The sequence below is a fragment of the Aulonocara stuartgranti genome (assembly GCF_965226115.1).
Source record: "Aulonocara stuartgranti genome assembly, chromosome: 8".
NCBI lineage: Eukaryota > Metazoa > Chordata > Actinopteri > Cichliformes > Cichlidae > Aulonocara > Aulonocara stuartgranti.
Genome location: NC_138959.1, coordinates 7,954,532 through 7,972,497, shown reverse-complemented (window position 1 = coordinate 7,972,497; position 17,966 = coordinate 7,954,532). Strand labels below are relative to the sequence as shown.

At 38.7% G+C, this 17,966-nt stretch overlaps 2 protein-coding genes across 8 annotated transcripts in view; one reads left to right on the top strand and one right to left on the bottom strand.

The window, feature by feature from the left end:
* LOC309713259 (uncharacterized protein) overlaps positions 1–17,966 on the bottom strand; it is a 396,604-nt gene that overhangs the window by 142,783 nt on the left and 235,855 nt on the right. The gene's annotated exons all lie outside the window — the stretch shown is intronic.
* Positions 1–17,966, top strand: part of sdk2b (sidekick cell adhesion molecule 2b) — a 284,764-nt gene that overhangs the window by 66,008 nt on the left and 200,790 nt on the right. For 4 of the 5 annotated variants that reach the window (XM_082544731.1, XM_082544728.1, XM_082544729.1 and 1 more), the window contains exon 2: positions 9,895–9,990. The exons of the other annotated variant lie outside the window; for it this stretch is intronic. In XM_082544731.1, the coding sequence (XP_082400857.1) occupies positions 9,895–9,990 (96 nt within the window). The remainder of the gene's footprint in view (positions 1–9,894; positions 9,991–17,966) is intronic. 5 annotated transcript variants of the gene reach the window in all.

Here is a 17,966-nt window from a genome sequence, read left to right as displayed (position 1 = left end):
ATGAAACAGCTGGGAGACACTGTATGGATTTAGGCTTTTGTTCTCTTAAAACATGACACATGAAAGGGCTCCAGTGACCCGCGTACCCCTGTGTATATGTGTATGCGAGGGTGTATGTGTTTGTGACTAGTTGATTGGACTGCATACGGCTGCTTCGTGGGCTTTTATCCAAGTGGGAGGTAGCTGAGGAGGAGAATGGATGCGAAGGATAAAATAGATGATCATCTTGGTATAACATCTGTTGCAGTATTCCAAAAGTATGTTATCGTACAACTAGGCATTCTTCTTAATGACGCTAAAACTTCTGAGTTTCTGCTTAAGATATATGCACAAAGCTTACTAGGTAGAGGATCATTTAGCTCTGACAGAGGACCAGGTTGACCCTGGTGCTTTAGATGACAGTATGTCCATAATGATAAGTTACAGGTGAACAGTTCGTGCTGGTGAATTCATCATGACAGTAAAACAGCAGGAGGTTTAAATAATGCTGCCACATTCACATTGGAAACATATTCAGAGATAACACGTTGTGAGCCTACATAATAAGTCGTCTGCAGGGACAGACCATGTCTCCCACCAAGTAATACCCAGCTGCGCATTGAGTGAAAGCGATATTTATTCCAGTTGAAAAATACATCTTTATCATTTGATGCTGCTGTTATTTGGAGATGCCCTGCATCTGTGGCACAGACTGCACCAAGTTGTTCAGTGATTGTGACGAAGCTGGTTGTTTTCAGAAAGTTTCGGGGGAAAAAAGTTTTCCCAATAAACGGTAGCGGTGCAGCTGTTACTCTGCGCTCTGTGAAGTACTGTTGAAGCAGCACTTTTGAAAATCTGTTAATCAAATACTTAAATGCTTACAAGGTTGACTCCCATCAGCAGACGTTTTAAAGTGTGATTATGTGTTTCTTTTGAGTTGAAAGCTAATTTTTGCCGAAATGTTTAAAAACGACGAATATTGGAGAATGGTAAACTGCTCGCTGCGTATTTTTTATGAATTCAGTTGATTCGAAAAACTCACAAAAATAGCATTTTATATATTTAAGGTCATATAATCAATCATCAATGTAGATTTTTTTTTATTTTGCTCAACCTATGAAGGTTTTCTCTTTACGGTTTCTAATTTTTTTACCCCCGTTCTAATATCACGCTCACGTGACATCACCTGAGTTCTTTCCTCATAACCTTTTATACTCCTGAACTAAAGACAATCTTCTTCTTCTTTGTTTAAAAAAAGTTAGCAGTCCTCTGATTACATACCTAAGCTTAAACTTAGCGATGACAGTAGTTTAACATTTATTGAATTAGGCCCCTCAAGTGTAAGACAAGATGAACTTAAAACAGAAACAGAACAGGGCGAGAAGTAGAGAGAGAGAGAGACATCAATTAAACATGAATTCCAACCAGGGTGAGGGTTTCACTCTGTTTGTAATTGTGAATATTTAATAAGGCAAAAGACAACTCACTTAGCGCACAGCCATATGCTAACAATGGGGAAAGGCATGACAGGGCTTCCCCTTAGCTCTGACTAGCAGGTATGCTTGCGTGGCACGCACACACGACACACACATCCAGTTGCAAAGTGCTGTTACTGTATGTCAGTGCAGTTGAGCTTCATCTCTCAAAGTGAAAACAACATCGAGCTGCCATATTACTAGCCACTGGGACAGGACCCCTGCCTGCCCTAGTGCACTCAAGAGGAACCACACATCAGGTCTTTGCATCACTCACACTTCACCTCACTGCCACCTGAAGGGTTGGGCGCCTCTTAATGTCCTTGTTGCAATAATTTTTCTCCTTTTCCTATTTCTGTTTCCTTTTATCTTGTTTTTATTTCTTTCACAATGGTAGTTCTGACTCTAATTTTTAGAAGTAGCAGATCCCACGACCAGCGTAAAAAGCCAGACACCTATGTTGCTCTCAGTAGGGACAGTGTTTAATGGGGGAAACTCTCCAAAAACAATATAATACAGCCTTCCTGTGTTCAGTGTCACTTTTCTCTAATCGGTCTCTAATCGTACTAAGCAACAATTTTATCGTTTCCACACCTCAGCAATTACATGAGCAAGTATACTGTTCCGGTAACTGATAGGTAAATTTTCTAAAATGGGACCTGAGTTGTAATAAACGAGGATTTTCTTTGAACTATTTCCCCCCCACTTATTCCTTTTATGTCATTTTCTCCACCCCTTTGCCTGCAGTTTCATTCCTTTCTCATCCTTCTATTCACTTCTCATGTCTTCTTCTTAGAGTCTATCTTTTTCTATTTCCCACTGGTATTTTTCTTCTCCCTTGCTTCCATTTCTTAAACCACTTCTCACTAATTACTTCTTTCTCATGTCTCCTCCTTGTGACTAAATGACAGTAGATGTCTGGTCTTTCTTCTCCTCCCCAGCATATCCCTCCCAGTTACAGACAACATTGTCTGACATTAAGCCGCTCGCACTTACAAGACACCCAAGTTGAAAGTGTCACTTCATTTAAGGGAAGTCAACTAAGGAGCTCCTTTCACTGACATCCCAACTCCTGCTGTCTGCTTTTTATATGACTCTGTGTAACAGTCATATAAAGTGGGGAAAAAAAAGAAAATAAGAATTAAGCAGACTGGAGAGGGTTGCTGGCGATGAGAATTGTTGGGGCTGGTCATTTAGCAGGCAGCAATAGAACGTCTGAGGTGCCTGCAGATTTTCCTGTGGATTATTGTTTTGTATTCAGAATTGCTTATTTCATGCTTGTCTAAGCGAGGTCTGTTTTAGCCCAGTGTGTGTGCATTTCTTTAATATTACATGTGTGGCAGAAGACGAAAGGAATCACAGGGGAGAGGGGCACAGAGGAGGAGAAGAGAGGAGGGGAATATAACACTAGCAGAAGAGAGGGGAAAAAAGAAGATGGAAGGGAAAATAGAAGTGGAGAATGAAAAGAATTGGATTAAAAAGACTTGAGTGGAAGCGTGTTAAAGAGAGGAGAGCAGAATAGAGGAGATGAGTGAAGAGAAGAGGATAAAAGATGACAAAAGAACAAAACAACAGAGAGGAGGAGAGCGAAGGAAAAGGAGCTGGCAATAAAACAATTGAGCTGGCTTGAAATGAGTTAAAGTGAATTAAACTGCAGAAGGGAAAGAAAAGAAAAAAAAAGAAAGGAGAGGAGAGTCACTGGCCACTGTGTATGCAGTATGAATTTTGATCAGTCGATTTTGCTGGCTTACCTATGAATGCTCAAATGGGCTGCCCTGCTCAGACTGAAGGAGCCTTGTTTATGGAGAAAAGACCAAATCCTCCAATCAAACATGTATGAGGCAGCACACTTGTCGACACACATTTTCTCTTTCTCCCTCTCCCTGACAAATATACAAATACACAATCTCTACACAAACACGGGCTACTCTGGAGACTTCACAGTGACACCATGAAGGAATATACAAACACAGACACTATCTCAATTGCACACACAAGGGGATCCTGATTATTTACTTACAGTACAGTACCTGCATTGTAGGGCCTTTGGGGGGTCTCTGGTGTGCGTAGTTGTCTGCGCAATAACACCACACTCCACCTCTCTGCATCTCCCTGCTATACACAAGGAAAAACTCATGCAAACCAGCTGAGGGATTGTGTATGTCTCAGCAGACGTACACTTTGCTGCATATTCCCACCACTGGCCCATATGGTATTAACAGTAGCAGTCTGCTTTGACGGTGTTCTGCTGTTACCTACCTGAAATGGTCTGTCCCAAATGGTATAAAACAAAAAATCACGAGTTTCCCATATATTTTTTTTAATTAATGGGTTGTGCAGTCATAATAAATGAACAGTTTTTATTTAACTCACAAATCACCTCATGTGGTGACAAAATGGATCCTGATATGTTAATGACAGTTACTCTTAATGTGCGATGCTACTGTGAAGGGTGCATATCATTGCGACTGGACAGAGAGGTTTGGGATAAATTCACTACCAGGGAAAATTCACTGCTAACCCTTTTTTTTTTTCTCATTTTGTTCATTTAAACTACCTTGATCTATAGTAATTTCAAATATTGCCATTGGCAAGAGACACTCAAATAAAGAATACCACACCAGGGGACAGAAATTATCCAGAAATTCATTTTTATTTTTTAAAACTTGGAAGCTAAAAACAGCCTGTCATAATCCAACATTCAGATTTCTCACTAATTAAGTTTTTTTTAGTATATTCTGCACTGAGCACCTTGTCATTTGTTTTTTGCAGCTGGATATTTGACCACTCTTCTTGGCAAAATTTGTAGAACTGATTTACATTGATTAGATCTCTGGTACAGATCCAACCTTTAAGTGTAGTCAACAAACCTTCAAAAGAAATGAGGTCAGGGCTTTGGTAGACCATTTTGACCATGTTAGTCTGCTTTATCCATTTCAAAATGTGTTTGGGATAATTGTCCTGACCCAATTGTGTCACTTTTACAAAGTTTCACATACCTTGTAATTGTGCCAAATAGCTCAGTTTTTGGCTTGTCTAACCATAAAACGTTCCTCCATAAGGCATTCAGCTTGTCCACGTGGACAGTTGCAATTTGCAGTCAGTCTTTTCGGTCCATGGCAAAGTAAAACTTCACCGTGGACGGGGACATTGGCGTTCCAGCAATTTCCACATCCTAACCAATTTCCTCTCATCTGAGGATGACAGACCTTCTTCCAGACCTTGGCAAAGTGTGGTGACACATTAGAGTAACTTGCACTTATGTACAGTTATGAGAACTGTTGATGTTGAAATCTGCAGTTGTTGAGAAATAACCTTTTCAACTTGTATAAATCTCCAATTCTCCTTCTTAGATCTTCTCTGAGTTCTGGTTTTTCCCATTGTCCTGAGTATTGACGAATCCAGTTAATGTTGTTAAACAAAATATTTTAATGCTGGTTAAGAGAGAATGTCAGTTGTAGTTAACTGTGACAACTAACAGGAAGGCCTTGGCCTTATCAAGTTAAAAGACATTGAAGAACCCGTGGAACCATTTATTAAAAGATCTGAGTGTATGTTTATATTTGTAAATACATATGTATACCTGTTTGCATTAATAAATAATTCCACCCTGCAAAAGGAACAGCTCAAAGAAATCATTAAAAGCCTAAACTTATCATGACATTCATTAAAATGCATTTTGCATTCGTATACGCTCAAGAAAATGAAGTTCTTGAAAATAAAAATAAAAAAACAATGAAAATGCTATAAATATAAATGAAATGAAATAAAGTTTTTCCTGGTGGTGCCTTGATTTACACATAAATCTCAACCAGTATGTAATTTCAAGTGTTTTTCTAATTAAAAATTGAAGTGAATGAGTCAAGTTAAAATGAAATATTAACCAACTTTATAAGGTTTGCTTATAATTCTTCCAACCAGAGGGAAGGGACATAACCAGAAAAGCCTTTTTGTTGCTCCTCACTATCAAATGTGAGCACTGTAGTGTGACAGAGTGATATCACAGACTGTCACACAAGCTTTAGCCATAACCAGAAATGACTCTTTGGTCAATTCTGTGTATGGAGATTCACCCCTTTGCATTCATGTATGTGTGAGAACGCGCGCTTCAGGTGGACTCGGGTGGTTTTGGATAGTTTCATCTGAGCACCCTTGTGTATACAGCAGGTGTCAGAAACAGTGACCTCTCTCCACTCTTTCTGTTTTTACTGTCCATCAATACATCAGCCTCAGCCTTTCTGTCCCTCCAAGCATTAGGTCTATTCATCTTCTGTGACTATGCTGTAGAAGATTGACCATCTGTGCAACGGTGCAAAGATTCATCAGGTCTGAACTTCTTTCTTTTAGCAAGTTTGCACAGTATTTTAAATGTGTGTGAGTCCTCACATCTATAAGTTGTACCACTGGCCTACTTGAAACTGTTTCACTCCAGACTGCCAATTAAAAAACAAGCCATTCACTTATTAGTGTTTACTTCCACCCACTCAAATCATATCTCATCTGCATCCCACTACCATCACCATGGTTGTATGTGTGTGTCTATGCACATGAGGGGGTACGCGTGTGTGTGGGGGTGGGGGGCTCTTCTCAATCTGACACTTCGCAGTGTGTGAAATTTAATTAAACACGCTTCATAACCATCCACACAAACACACAGACACATTGTACACACAGAAAATCTCCCTGAAAATAATAAATAGACGGAGCACAAATTTTCCATTATCCTCAACCATGGGCCCTTTTTCTCCTCCGTCTTTGCGTTTTACAGGCAGTTAAAGTGACATTTCCTGTAGAAATACATTATAGGCACACGCTAAGGCTAAAATATGGATTTATGGATCAGTTCTGTTCTGACTTGAGCAGACTGGTGACTTGTGGGCAAAAAAGTACTGGCCCTCATGACCCCCCCAAGTTACCCTTGAGCAAGGTACTTAACCCCCAACTGCTTCAGTGGAGCTGCTCAGCAGCCGATAGATCAGACAGCCAGCAGATTGTCGAGCTGGGCAGCTTCCAGGTGTGAGGCCATTACTGCTCTGAGTTCTTAGTCAACAAATCTCCTTCAAATAAACCAAACAAAGATATGTTTTGGACTGCTGGGTACTTTGTTCCAAACCAGCGGACTCAACATTTGTTGAGACTAACACTAAAGAGTGTTTAGAATATTGTGTTTCTGGGAAATCATTTGACGTACAGATGATCACAGAAAAAATAAGTATGGGAGTTTTTAACCTCTAGATAAATGTAAGGTTTGATAAGTCACTAATGCCTGCATTGAGCGTGTTATTTCTGCTACTGTTATAGGGGTGTTCACAGTGTACTTTATTATTATTAACTTTGTTTGAACTGTGAACTGTAAAACTATACCGATGGCAAGTAGAAACTGGAGCTACAGTACATAGAGCCAGTTGTGGGTCCTTGTAAGGAAAGCTCATGTAGACTTTTAAATGCATGTAATTTCTTTTTTGCCTGTCTATAAAATTTTGAAACAAATGGTAAAAATCAGAAGTGTAAAGTGTAAAGACTTTTCACTTTTAGTTCCATCTGGGCTCCAAATAAAAACTGCCACTACATCAAAAGAAGCTGCTTAATATTGTTTCGGTCTTCAACAATCCTACGTGTCAAAGTAGCGTACAGATGAATGCCAGAAGCCAAGGTTTGCCAGCAGAATATTGTATGCTTCACCAGAAAGGTGTTTTAATACTGAGTTTCATCTAGTGGGATGACAGGTGCAACAAAAGAGACTGTGCAAATCAATTGTTCGCACACCTTTTTTGTGTGTATGTGTGGGGGGAAGTATGCTGAGGGTATGGGTGGTGGTTACTTTGGCAACCTTGTTGTACTTTAGGGATAACATTCAGTGAAAATGAATATAAAAACCTTGGCACACAGTGGTCTGTATTTCTCAAAGTACGGTGATATTTAAAACCAACTCTCTTTGGTTTAGCCACATTTGTCACAAAAAGCTATTCATTAAGTTGTGTTTCATTAGTGCAAGCTGTGTGAACGCCTTATATACCGTACTTGAGTATTTCACCTACTCTAATGAGAGATTTCTCATTAAGTGCTGAGAAATACAGTAATCTTTTAGTAGTACTGATCTATACTGCGTGGGTGTTTATACTTCTAAATTAAGCTGCCATATTTTCTTTCATATTCACCCAAACATAATTTTTTTTTACTGTTATTTTACAGGCATACTGTCACCACCTTAGTCTTTTTACTGAGATTTTTTTTTTTTTAAACACAGATTTTGACATCTGTGTTTGATGTTTTAAACTTCGAGATGACAGGTACCTCACACTGCAGACTCAATCCTTCCCAGTGGAGCATTATTTTAACCTACCACCTTACTAGTCTTTGAGGTTTAGATGTATGTGCAGTCTACACACTGGGATTCTGCAGTATGGCATTGAGGGGAAGATGGGACAAAAGAATGAGGGAAGAATAGAGCGTTCAACTTCGGTTCTATCACTTTGGAAGTTCTGCAAAGCTTGCAGGAGAGGCTGAGTGGTTTGGAGTGATATGGACTTAACCAGCACAGAACTTAAACCCTTAGCCCACTTCTATGAAGAACTGGGTGACCAGTGTTTGAACCGACCATACTTGGTGTCACCTGGAACATTTTTCCACCCACTTCTGTTTCTGCACTGCGTCAGTGTCATAACTGTATTTTTAATGTTTACATTTCTTGCTACGGTCGTTTTTTTCTTCTGTTGTCTTTTCTGATGTCGTAGTTCAGCACACTTTCAGGAGAGTGACACAAAAGTGCTCTTTTCCCACATGCTTTACTTATCTCTTCCACTGCTGTCTTCTCTCTAGTATGGCAGCTATACCAGCCACTCATTCATTACCTACTTGTGCAATTTTTTTCATATCAAGAAGCCAGTTAGATCTGACCCATTCGCTGGGAGTCGACAGCCCTGGCCCATCACAGGAGGATTCTAGATTAGAACCCTTTTAAGGCTTGTAATTTCCTCCGGCATTTTTCCTTAAAATTTCCCTCTTATAGTCACTTCTCACACTTAGTGTCACGAATGGCAGGACAGGCTTTAGGTGGCTTATGTAACAGTCCATTAAGTTTGCCGTAGAAATGGCCTGTATTGCCTGAGAGACTGCAGAAGACACCTAGAGATAAGTAATGTCAGAAACAGACAGCGATACGGATGGGGCCCCTTACATCTTTTATGGAACATTAGACTGAGTGAAGAGATGACCTAATTTGAATTGATTTGGCGTATATTTGTGCTCAGGAGAGCACATACAGAGACACGCAGGCACAAAGAGACACACATGCATTCACTCCCACATACACACACCGAGACACAGACGCACACACTCAATCACAGCTAATCTAGGTGTCTCTGCCTGTACGCTACCCAGCTGTAGCTGCATATCTTTGGCAAAATCTTAGATGTTTTCAGCTGAATAAGCTCCAACTTGATTACACTGCACCCCCCACTCCCTCAGTATGTATTAATGAGGCTGTTCCTTCTTGCTGAAATCTGCTTCCATATTGTTGTTGTGCAGTTCACGGTCCAGTGGCCACTGGCCCGCAGATGTAATTGTTTTAATTTGCTAACTGTACTCTCACTCAATTAGGAGGAAAGCAGAATTCAGTTTTATTTCCTCTTCCCAGTGCAGAATAGTAAAGTAGACATCTTCCAGAAGCAGCACTTACCGTAGCATGGACAGCCAAACACAGATGTGCAGAAACAACCACAGACGTACACAAAAGGACACGAGGAATGTGCTTTTATAGTTCTTTGTTTGTGGTGTTCAAGAATGCACACTGTGTTCATTCCTAACCCCGTCTTTCTTTTCATGAGTATTTTCTGCTCTCTTGCTTTGTCAAGGTTCCTCTGTATACATGCTGTTTAATTAGAATGCTTTGGTTCTGGCCTTTGGCAGTAGGCTTCTTATTACTGCGTCATTTGTATTTGTTTGTGTGTAGCTGTACTTTTTATGGCTCACTCATTTTATTCATCACATTTACTCACTGTATTTTATTTTTTAGACGAGTGGCAGCACACCTTTTTTTCATTTTAGCGTGCATTCAGCTAAAATTCTTTTTATTTCTTTACCAGGATACAAAGACATTTCTTGGGATATGTAGCTTTTATTCTTGAGTGCACTCACCAAGAGTTAGTGGGCTTGTGTCAAAGTTTTGCATTTCTACAATTTCTTTAAAAATGAAACTTTTATTTTTAGAGTTATTTCACAAATGTACAACCAAACCATACAAACTAAACTAAATGAACAAGTATGTGAGCCCTGGCTAGCATGCCATGTTCATATGGTCACCACAGAGCTTACTGTAATATTTTTAAAGAACTTAAATAAGCTAATGTCCCAGTGAGGATTTTCCACCTACGTAATGCAATGTGGGACTAGTGTATTACTAATATCCATCCATCCATACGCTTCCGCTTATCCCTTTCAGGGTCGCGGGGGGCGCTGGAGCCTATCCCAGCTGTCATAGGGCGAGAGTTGGATGAAGAAATTGCCATAATGTCCTACACTGTGTGGAAAAATGAAGGTACTGGACACGAGTACTTTTTCACATCTCATTTCTTTATATCTTGCTTCCAAGGAGCCAGTCTTACTTGTTAAGGTGTTCTTGAGTTGTTGTTCTCCAAGCTTTCTAATGGTATTTCAAAGTCTTTGTTTGAACATTGGCTGCTTTTTCACTCATGTTCACTCAAGTCCTTGTAAAATTTCATTTTCAGAGCAATGGATGTTTTTTAATCCACACTGACCTGCGAAGCATAAAAAAGGCCCCTAATGCAAGGGATGAGCCAGTCTGGTGTCTACTCATTACAGATAACTTAGGCAAGACCAATTTTAAAGAAGGGCCTTGTGCACAAACCCATTTGTTCCAATTTCCTTAGTTGAATATATGAAAAATGCCAAAGAAAACAGTTTGACTGGGTAGTAACTCTTTGAAAATAATGTTCTGAGTGCAAGAATGCTATTTTATGCCAAAAAATGTATCATATCTCAGCAAACTATGTAGTGTGTCCTTAAGAAACTCAGGACGCTAGTGGAAAACGAAAGAAGTGGCAAGCCTAAAAGAACTATCTGCAGCAGATTAACAATACCTGAAAGTCAAAGACCTGACATAAGATTATAAAAATAATACTGAAACAGTGTGGGATCATCTTGATAGAGAATTAATCAAAAGACAGTCAAGATCCAAAGAAGAGCTTTAAAAATTCCTTCAAGAAGCCTGAAAAACAATTCTTAAAGACCACATAGAGAAATTATAAGAAAGCCTGCCTAACTTCCCAACTTTAGGCTATGTTGAGAAATAAAGGTGATCACACCAAATATTGAATTTTAATGCCAATAGAATTCTACAAGCTGTTTTTTGCCTTAACCTCCCAGGACCTGGCGTCCAAAATGTGGACATCACATTTTGGGTTATTTAGACCAAAATACTCAGTTTTGCTCTATAAAGGCCTGATATCTACTTACGAGGACATTATACTGCTACTGTTCTATCGAAATGTTAAACGAATATCCTCATATGTGGCTCTCATTTTTCTTAGAAACAAAAATCAGGTAAAAACGAACAAACTGGTAATTCTTTGTTTTTACATTCATTGGGTCCCAGTCAGCCCAAATATTGTCAGAGTCATCAACTGTAGCAGAGGTTGGACTGAGTTCTTCAAAAAGAAATGCTATTCCAGAAGCTTATAGTTAAGCTGGGTTAATATAGTGCTCTATACCTTTGATGAACTCTACAGGTGTGTTGTTAAGGTGTAGTTGAACAATTGCTTGCTGAAGGAGTTACGGGCAGTAACATTTTAAATGATTTTCCACATAAGTGGGAGAAAAGAATCATATACTTATGTTAGAAATCTTTTGAGTAGTATGCCAACAGGAAAAAAGAGGGCTTCATTTAAATCACAGTCTCAGTGAGAGTTTCAGTGGAAACCGAATCAAAAGACTCAAGAGAGACACAGGCTTTCATCTCAGCTGTTACATCTTGAGTTGGATGGGTGATCTGCCTGTGAATGTTTGACACTTTGTTAACAAAATCTGAGGAAGTCTTGCTTGGCAAAGTCTTACTAAAACCCAGCGTGTGTGTAGCAGCGGTTTTACAAGGATTATGAGGATGTTTTTCAATGAGGTCAGTGAAAAAAGATTCGACTGCAACTTTGTAGAATCGCATTAAATCTTTCCGTGTTTTCCAGTTTGTCTTGAACAGCTTTGCTTTAATTTTTTTTAAAGCAAGAAAGGTTTCGTCAATATTGAAAGCTGCAATTAAAACTGCATGCCATGAACCAACACTGTTAAATGCTTCTGTCATTGAATGAGTATGAAGGAAAAGCCCAGCTCAGTAGCATTAGCAACAACAGCTTCATTTGGAACTATGTGAAAAGGAAATGCTTTACACCACCAAAAGGGAAATGTTTAATGCCTTAAGTAGTGCCTTACACTACAAACACATTACTTCCTTGGCTTTGCTCCCTCCCAATTACCCTCTTGTCTTTGTTACCCTTTGCCCCACCTTTGTACTCTTTCCCCTTCTTCTCCCGTTTCATCTGCCTTTCTCTTTATACTCAGATTAATTGCCCTTGAATGGTTTTATAATTGAGAGACATTTATGATCTCGCTGACTGCGAAGTTGAGGCAATAATAGCCCTTGGATGTCTTGAAAATAAAGGCAGGTGGCAGAGCACCCTTTCAGCTGATGTTAATAGTTGGGGATGTGTATGGGTGTTTGATGAGTGGGCGTGTGTTTTCCCACTCACAAACATGCTGTAATTGCACATGAACTGATGAATGCACGTGGAAACTCTTTATAAGAAATCAGCACAACTTTTGACTCAAATATACTCCTCAACAACCCACCCATTCTGATACACATGGACAAGCAAACACATCAAGTACACTAGTCACTACAGAGGCGTCACATATGGAGACGTCTACTTGAAAATGCATCATCCTCTCATTAAAAGTATTTGTGAACACTCTTCTGTAGGTGTTCAGAAATGAATAATTGATGATTCATTTATGAATATAAGGTTGAAGTTGAAGTTCTTTGGATTCTTGCAGTTGCTGGTTTGTTTGCATATAATTGTTTGCATATAATTATAGGCTTCTTATTTCTTTTAATTCTGGTCACAGTGACACATTTCAACCTTGAGTCTTAGTCAGACTGGAGTGCTACAGTGGGACTCAGTCGCTAATGCAGATTACTTGGGGGTGAGAACAATCAAGAGTCTGAGTTTGGCTGGGTTATGCATAGACCTTTAAGCTTACATGAGATCATCAAGCCCACTCTGGCTGGGTAGAAAAGACCAGCCAAAAATAAAATCCGAGGAAGATAACAGAAATCTGGCAAAAACAAAGTGGAGCGATATTGCTTGGAGCAGTTGCTCAACTCTTTACGAATAGAGAAGGATTCATTTTTCAAATGTATGTAAATGTTAAAGTGCTCATTTCTCCCTCCTTATTTTTTAAAATTGAACTCTACTAGAGTAGCTTTACATGATTGACATTAAAAAAGAATGACTGACCCTCACTCATATTAAGGATATCCCCTCACAATGACATCATGCGGAACCAATATCTAATGTAACTGGAATTTAGTTTGCAACAGTCTGAAACCTAAGAGATTACTTACACATATGGTGTGATGAACTCATTATTTGAAAGTTTGCCCAAAACTGTTTAGCATCTGCCAGCCCAATGGGTCCCCTTTTGTTACCAATTTCTTACTTTGAACAATATTAACAGATTCCTGCCTAACTGCAAAAATTCCAGAGAGTCGGCTGCTTTCTTAAGCTGTTGTTCTCTGTGATAAACACATTCGCACAGACACATAAAGCAAAGCCTTTGAAATAAACCACACTCACCATAGATTGTCTGGCCGTTTTCTTTGTTCAGGCCCTTGTTTCCATGTGTATAAAAAGTTCTTGAGTTCTTGAGTCATATTGAAGCATTTTATAGAGAGAAACCCAGCAGTGTAGGACTGTGCTTTAAGGGGTAATATTTCAGCATGGTGTCTGGGCCCTTGAGACCATCTTTAGTTTGACAGCAGCCTAGTGTTTTGTGTTAAGGACCGAAAATGTGGCGAGACACGCTTCATTTTAATAATTCTTCATTTAATGGAAAACCAAGCTTTTGCAAGGCATCCACGACCTCTTCTGAGTAAGAAGCAGTGGGAGTTAGTTGAATAAAAAAAAGAAAAGTGTTGTATCCACACATATTTTTCATAGCTGTTTTTCAAAAAACCAAGTGGCTTTTATATCAACCCAAAAAAGACAAATCACAAAGATTCGTGTATGTTGCATGAGCAAAATCCTCTTTTTTGTCGAGATTTAGTTGGACATAGAATACATGAACAGCCTTAATAAAAGTAGGAATGATGGGATCAATAAAGCTGGATTGCCACCATGAGGGGAATTGGCAGAGTGCTTCATTGGCTTGGGCTTTAACAGAGAAACTGAGCTAAGTAGAGACTTTCTTTACAGCCCAAGCTGTTCCAATTACTCTCTGATAGACTAGTGCTTCAGTCCCAACTAACTCTTCAGATAAATACAGAAGTTTTTGCTTTGTCCAGTGTACAAAGAAGACAAATTGTTTGCAGAATGATGCATGCAATTTATCGTGGTTTATTTTTGTTTTTTTGTTTTGTAAGATTGTTCACTTATTATCTGAATAGCCATCAATAATGGAACGCAATCACTCTGGCTGACAGCAAAAATTAAAATCTCTCATGGTTGCGTTATGCATAACAAGTACAAAAGCCAGATGTTTTTATTTTACCTGGAATCTTTTGGTTGTTCATTGTTCCTAGTGAAACCTAGACTCCTTTCTAACTGAGAGAAAAAAGTGTGTTTTAATGTATTAAGGTGAAAGCCCTGCATTTTTGAAATAGATATGAATGCACAGGATAATGTGCAAGAACTTGACATTTTATGAAATGCAAGTATAAATGGACACTAATGTGTCAGATACAGTTCCATCTGACACAGGTTTGCTGGAATGGATGAACAGGAAAATATCTGATACCATTTGTCAGTGCAGCTGAATAGAGATTACATATCTAGAGCACAACACAGAGCTCAGTTCTCTCCCTTTTCAGTAGCTGAAAATTGAACAAGTCATATTTAGAGCTATCAGTAGTTTCTAGTCATTTACTTTCTTTTCTGAGATGGTCTCTGTTATTTATCCATTCTCTCGTTTCCCTCACACATCTTTCACACGCCACCGCCCTCATTTCTCCTTTTTTTTGTCACTCTTTAGCTTTTACTTGGTCATACGCTCAAGCCATAGGGGATGATTGTTCAGTAGTATAGACTGCAGTTTGTTCTGTACTCCTTCAGTTTATAGTCTTCTTGAAAGCTCACAAGATGAAAGAACCATCTTCTCTCTTTGTATGCTCTTTAGCTCATCATCTTCTAGTTCTCTCCACCTTTTCAGCCTTCTTTGCTTCTTTTTCATTTTCAGCTATCATCCCTATGATTTTTATTCTCCCTCCCTTTTGCCAACCCCGTCCCTTTTTCTCTCTGCTAATGGAGCTATAATGGAACTGTAAGTCTTGAGAGTTGTTTAGCAAATAACAGTGCATGCTCCAGCCAGTCAAAATGAGTTCAGCAGCCCCATGTTACGTGCAAAATGCTTAACATAGTCATATAATATGCATGAAACCCTTTTATTTTTATCTGTAGTAAATGCTTATAAGACAACTGGATTCTTTTTTTTAGAATTTTATTAACCTTTACTTTAATTTCTGCCACATTATTGGGATTTCATTACAAATGTTAAGGCACACACTGTGCACAGGTTATATTTTCATTATGTTGTCTGAGCAAGTTTGCAGAAAAATTTGCACACTTATGTAATACGTTCAAGTTATCACTGCTAAGTTTAGGCATACAATAAGAAATATACAGCAATGATTCATGCAGGAACACAAGAGTGATTCCTGCTGAATACAATCTAATCTATACAGTCATTGCAACTATTGACCAATGTCACTACAACTGTCACTGCACTATAATATTTTGCTTTGTTGGATGGAGGGATGTAAGTCCCTTAATAAAGCTTAGACATTATTTTTGTGCAGTTTTCTCTTGGTTTTCTTTAATTTTTGGAGTTGTATGTTGTTTATGCAGCTAATGTCATAATCCTTGTATAATGTTTCTGCTAATGATGCTTTTCTATCATTATTATTATTTTTTTATGTCGTGGCTGCCTCATGCTTACATCAAAGCTTGTTATTGTGCTGTAGAGGACGTACCTTGAAGGACGAGCTCGAAAAAGTCCCCTCAAACGGTTCAATAGTTCCTGCTACCATAAAAAAAAAAACAGGATACCTCTTCCAGAAATAAGAAGTTGTGCTCATCCAAAAATGCCTAATCACTCACTGCTGATAGTAAATAGGTCTTGCCAATAATTGCTCATTTGTTCCAATTCATGCTTCTTCTCACTGTATTTATTACAGACATTGCATCTCATCACAGTATTATTAGGCGGCAAGCAGCGGGACATCAGTGTTCCGAACGGGCAGCAGCAAGTCATGGCAAGACTCCCCTGTGGCAGCTTGCAGCGTCTTCTGATTCTATTTGTGACCATATTTGCTGAAGTCTGTCACATACACTAATTCCAATATACTAACAACCAGTGTCAGTTCAATAGATTTGCTACTATATCCACAGACGGTATAAAAGGTGCCACCCTTTTTTAAGGCTCGAGGTGGGCATTTCTGCCATCGCCATCTTGGTTTCAAAAAATGATTTTGATGTGGAAGGGAGGGTCTGATCGTGAAATCGCACACTCATTTGCTAATGACTGGTGGTTGGCAATTCACTAGCCAAAGATTATACAAATCCATACCACAAATATTGCTCTTCTTTAAAACATGGTCAAACTAACATTTATGAAACAGACTCAATTTTTTATTCAGTATGGTCCAAAATGAATGTCTGAGTCTGTAATTTCAGCAGCGGTCAAGTCAGAAAGTTGGTTTACTGTAGACTTCTATGGGACTAGAAGTCTTTTTGCAACCACAGCTATCGCTATCTTGTGGCCTTTAGGTAGAATTCGAATTTTTCGGCACTTCTGCCTTGGCTTTTTACTAACCCGGAAGCTGCATTCATTTATACTGTTTTTATATCATGAAAACTGTTGATAGATGAAAAAAATTCATTTCAAATCATTTCAAAATGTATATTTTTAAAGTTCAATACTCTTTTACTTGCTCAGGTGATATTTACCTGCATTATTCACTGCTGTAAATCAATGAAACTCTTGCTTGCAGTTTTTCTCCTCTATTCTAGGAAATTGGGCAAACCCTGTCTCAAACTCTTTCTCTTACTCTCTCACTGTCTCTCTGCTGCCAGAAACCTTCCAGTATCCCATCAGCCTGACTTCCAGCGTCTTCTTCAATAAATAATTAAGCTAATTGAAAATAAAACAATGAAACTATTTAGTGTCCTGACCATAACATGTTTATCGAACACTATTTGTTCATCATTCATTTTCTGTTTGTTATTAGAACTCCTTGCTAGCTTTGAGCTTACATATACACTTCAGATTCCCATTTTTCTTTCGCTGGGACATAAAGTCATAAAAATAAAAGAAGAAAGCTCTTAGATTTAAGTTTGTTCATTTATGACAATGCCTATTCTAATTGTGCTTTTCTTTTTCCTATTTTTCCTGGTGCTGCTCACTCGGAATGTTTGCAAATAAAGGTAAGAACCCTTTTTTATTATGCATGTATTTTGTGTATTGTGACGCTGAAGCAGAAATTTACAAATGGCTTAGGGGACTTACTAAGACCTCTTTGGATAATTGCTTTAAGAAAGTAATTAGAAAAGTCTTGGATTGGAAAGTAAGTAAACAAACAGTGACATACACAAAGTATGTGGGGAAAAAACTTGAAATTCTTAATAAACAGCTACACACCAGTATTTCTTCCTTGTTTTTGCTGTATAAGTTTTATACCTTGGATGAATTGAGAAGACATTGTATAAGTATATATAAGGGGGGTATTTTCTTATTTGTTGTCATGAAGAATACGTTCTGGTTTGCGGTGAGACCTTGGGGTTGCTGTCAGCAAAAGCATTCCTGACAGCTTTTGTTTGCTGGCTATTCTCCAGCGATATCAGTCCAACACTATTGATGGCAAAGACGGAAGATCAAATCAAGACTGAATTCGGAAAGCAAAAACGCAACTAAGACTGTGGACTCAAATTCAAGGAGTGAATTATTTTCATGGATGAGTTTTGTCTTTTTTTTCTTTTTGGGGGGAGGGTCTGGGAATTTCAGCTGTTGCCATAAGTATTTAATTAATTGATTTTATTGTAGTAACTTTTCTTTGAAGAACTACAGTGTTTTCCCTTGGGTTTATTCTCTTGTACTCTAAACTAGCCCATAGGGATTACATAACACCATTTTAAGATTTAAGCTACCTCCACGGTTGAGCCAAATAACAATGATGTACATCCCAGTGGATGTGAATAGAGAAAGTAGTCACACAGCAGTCACTGCACTCCA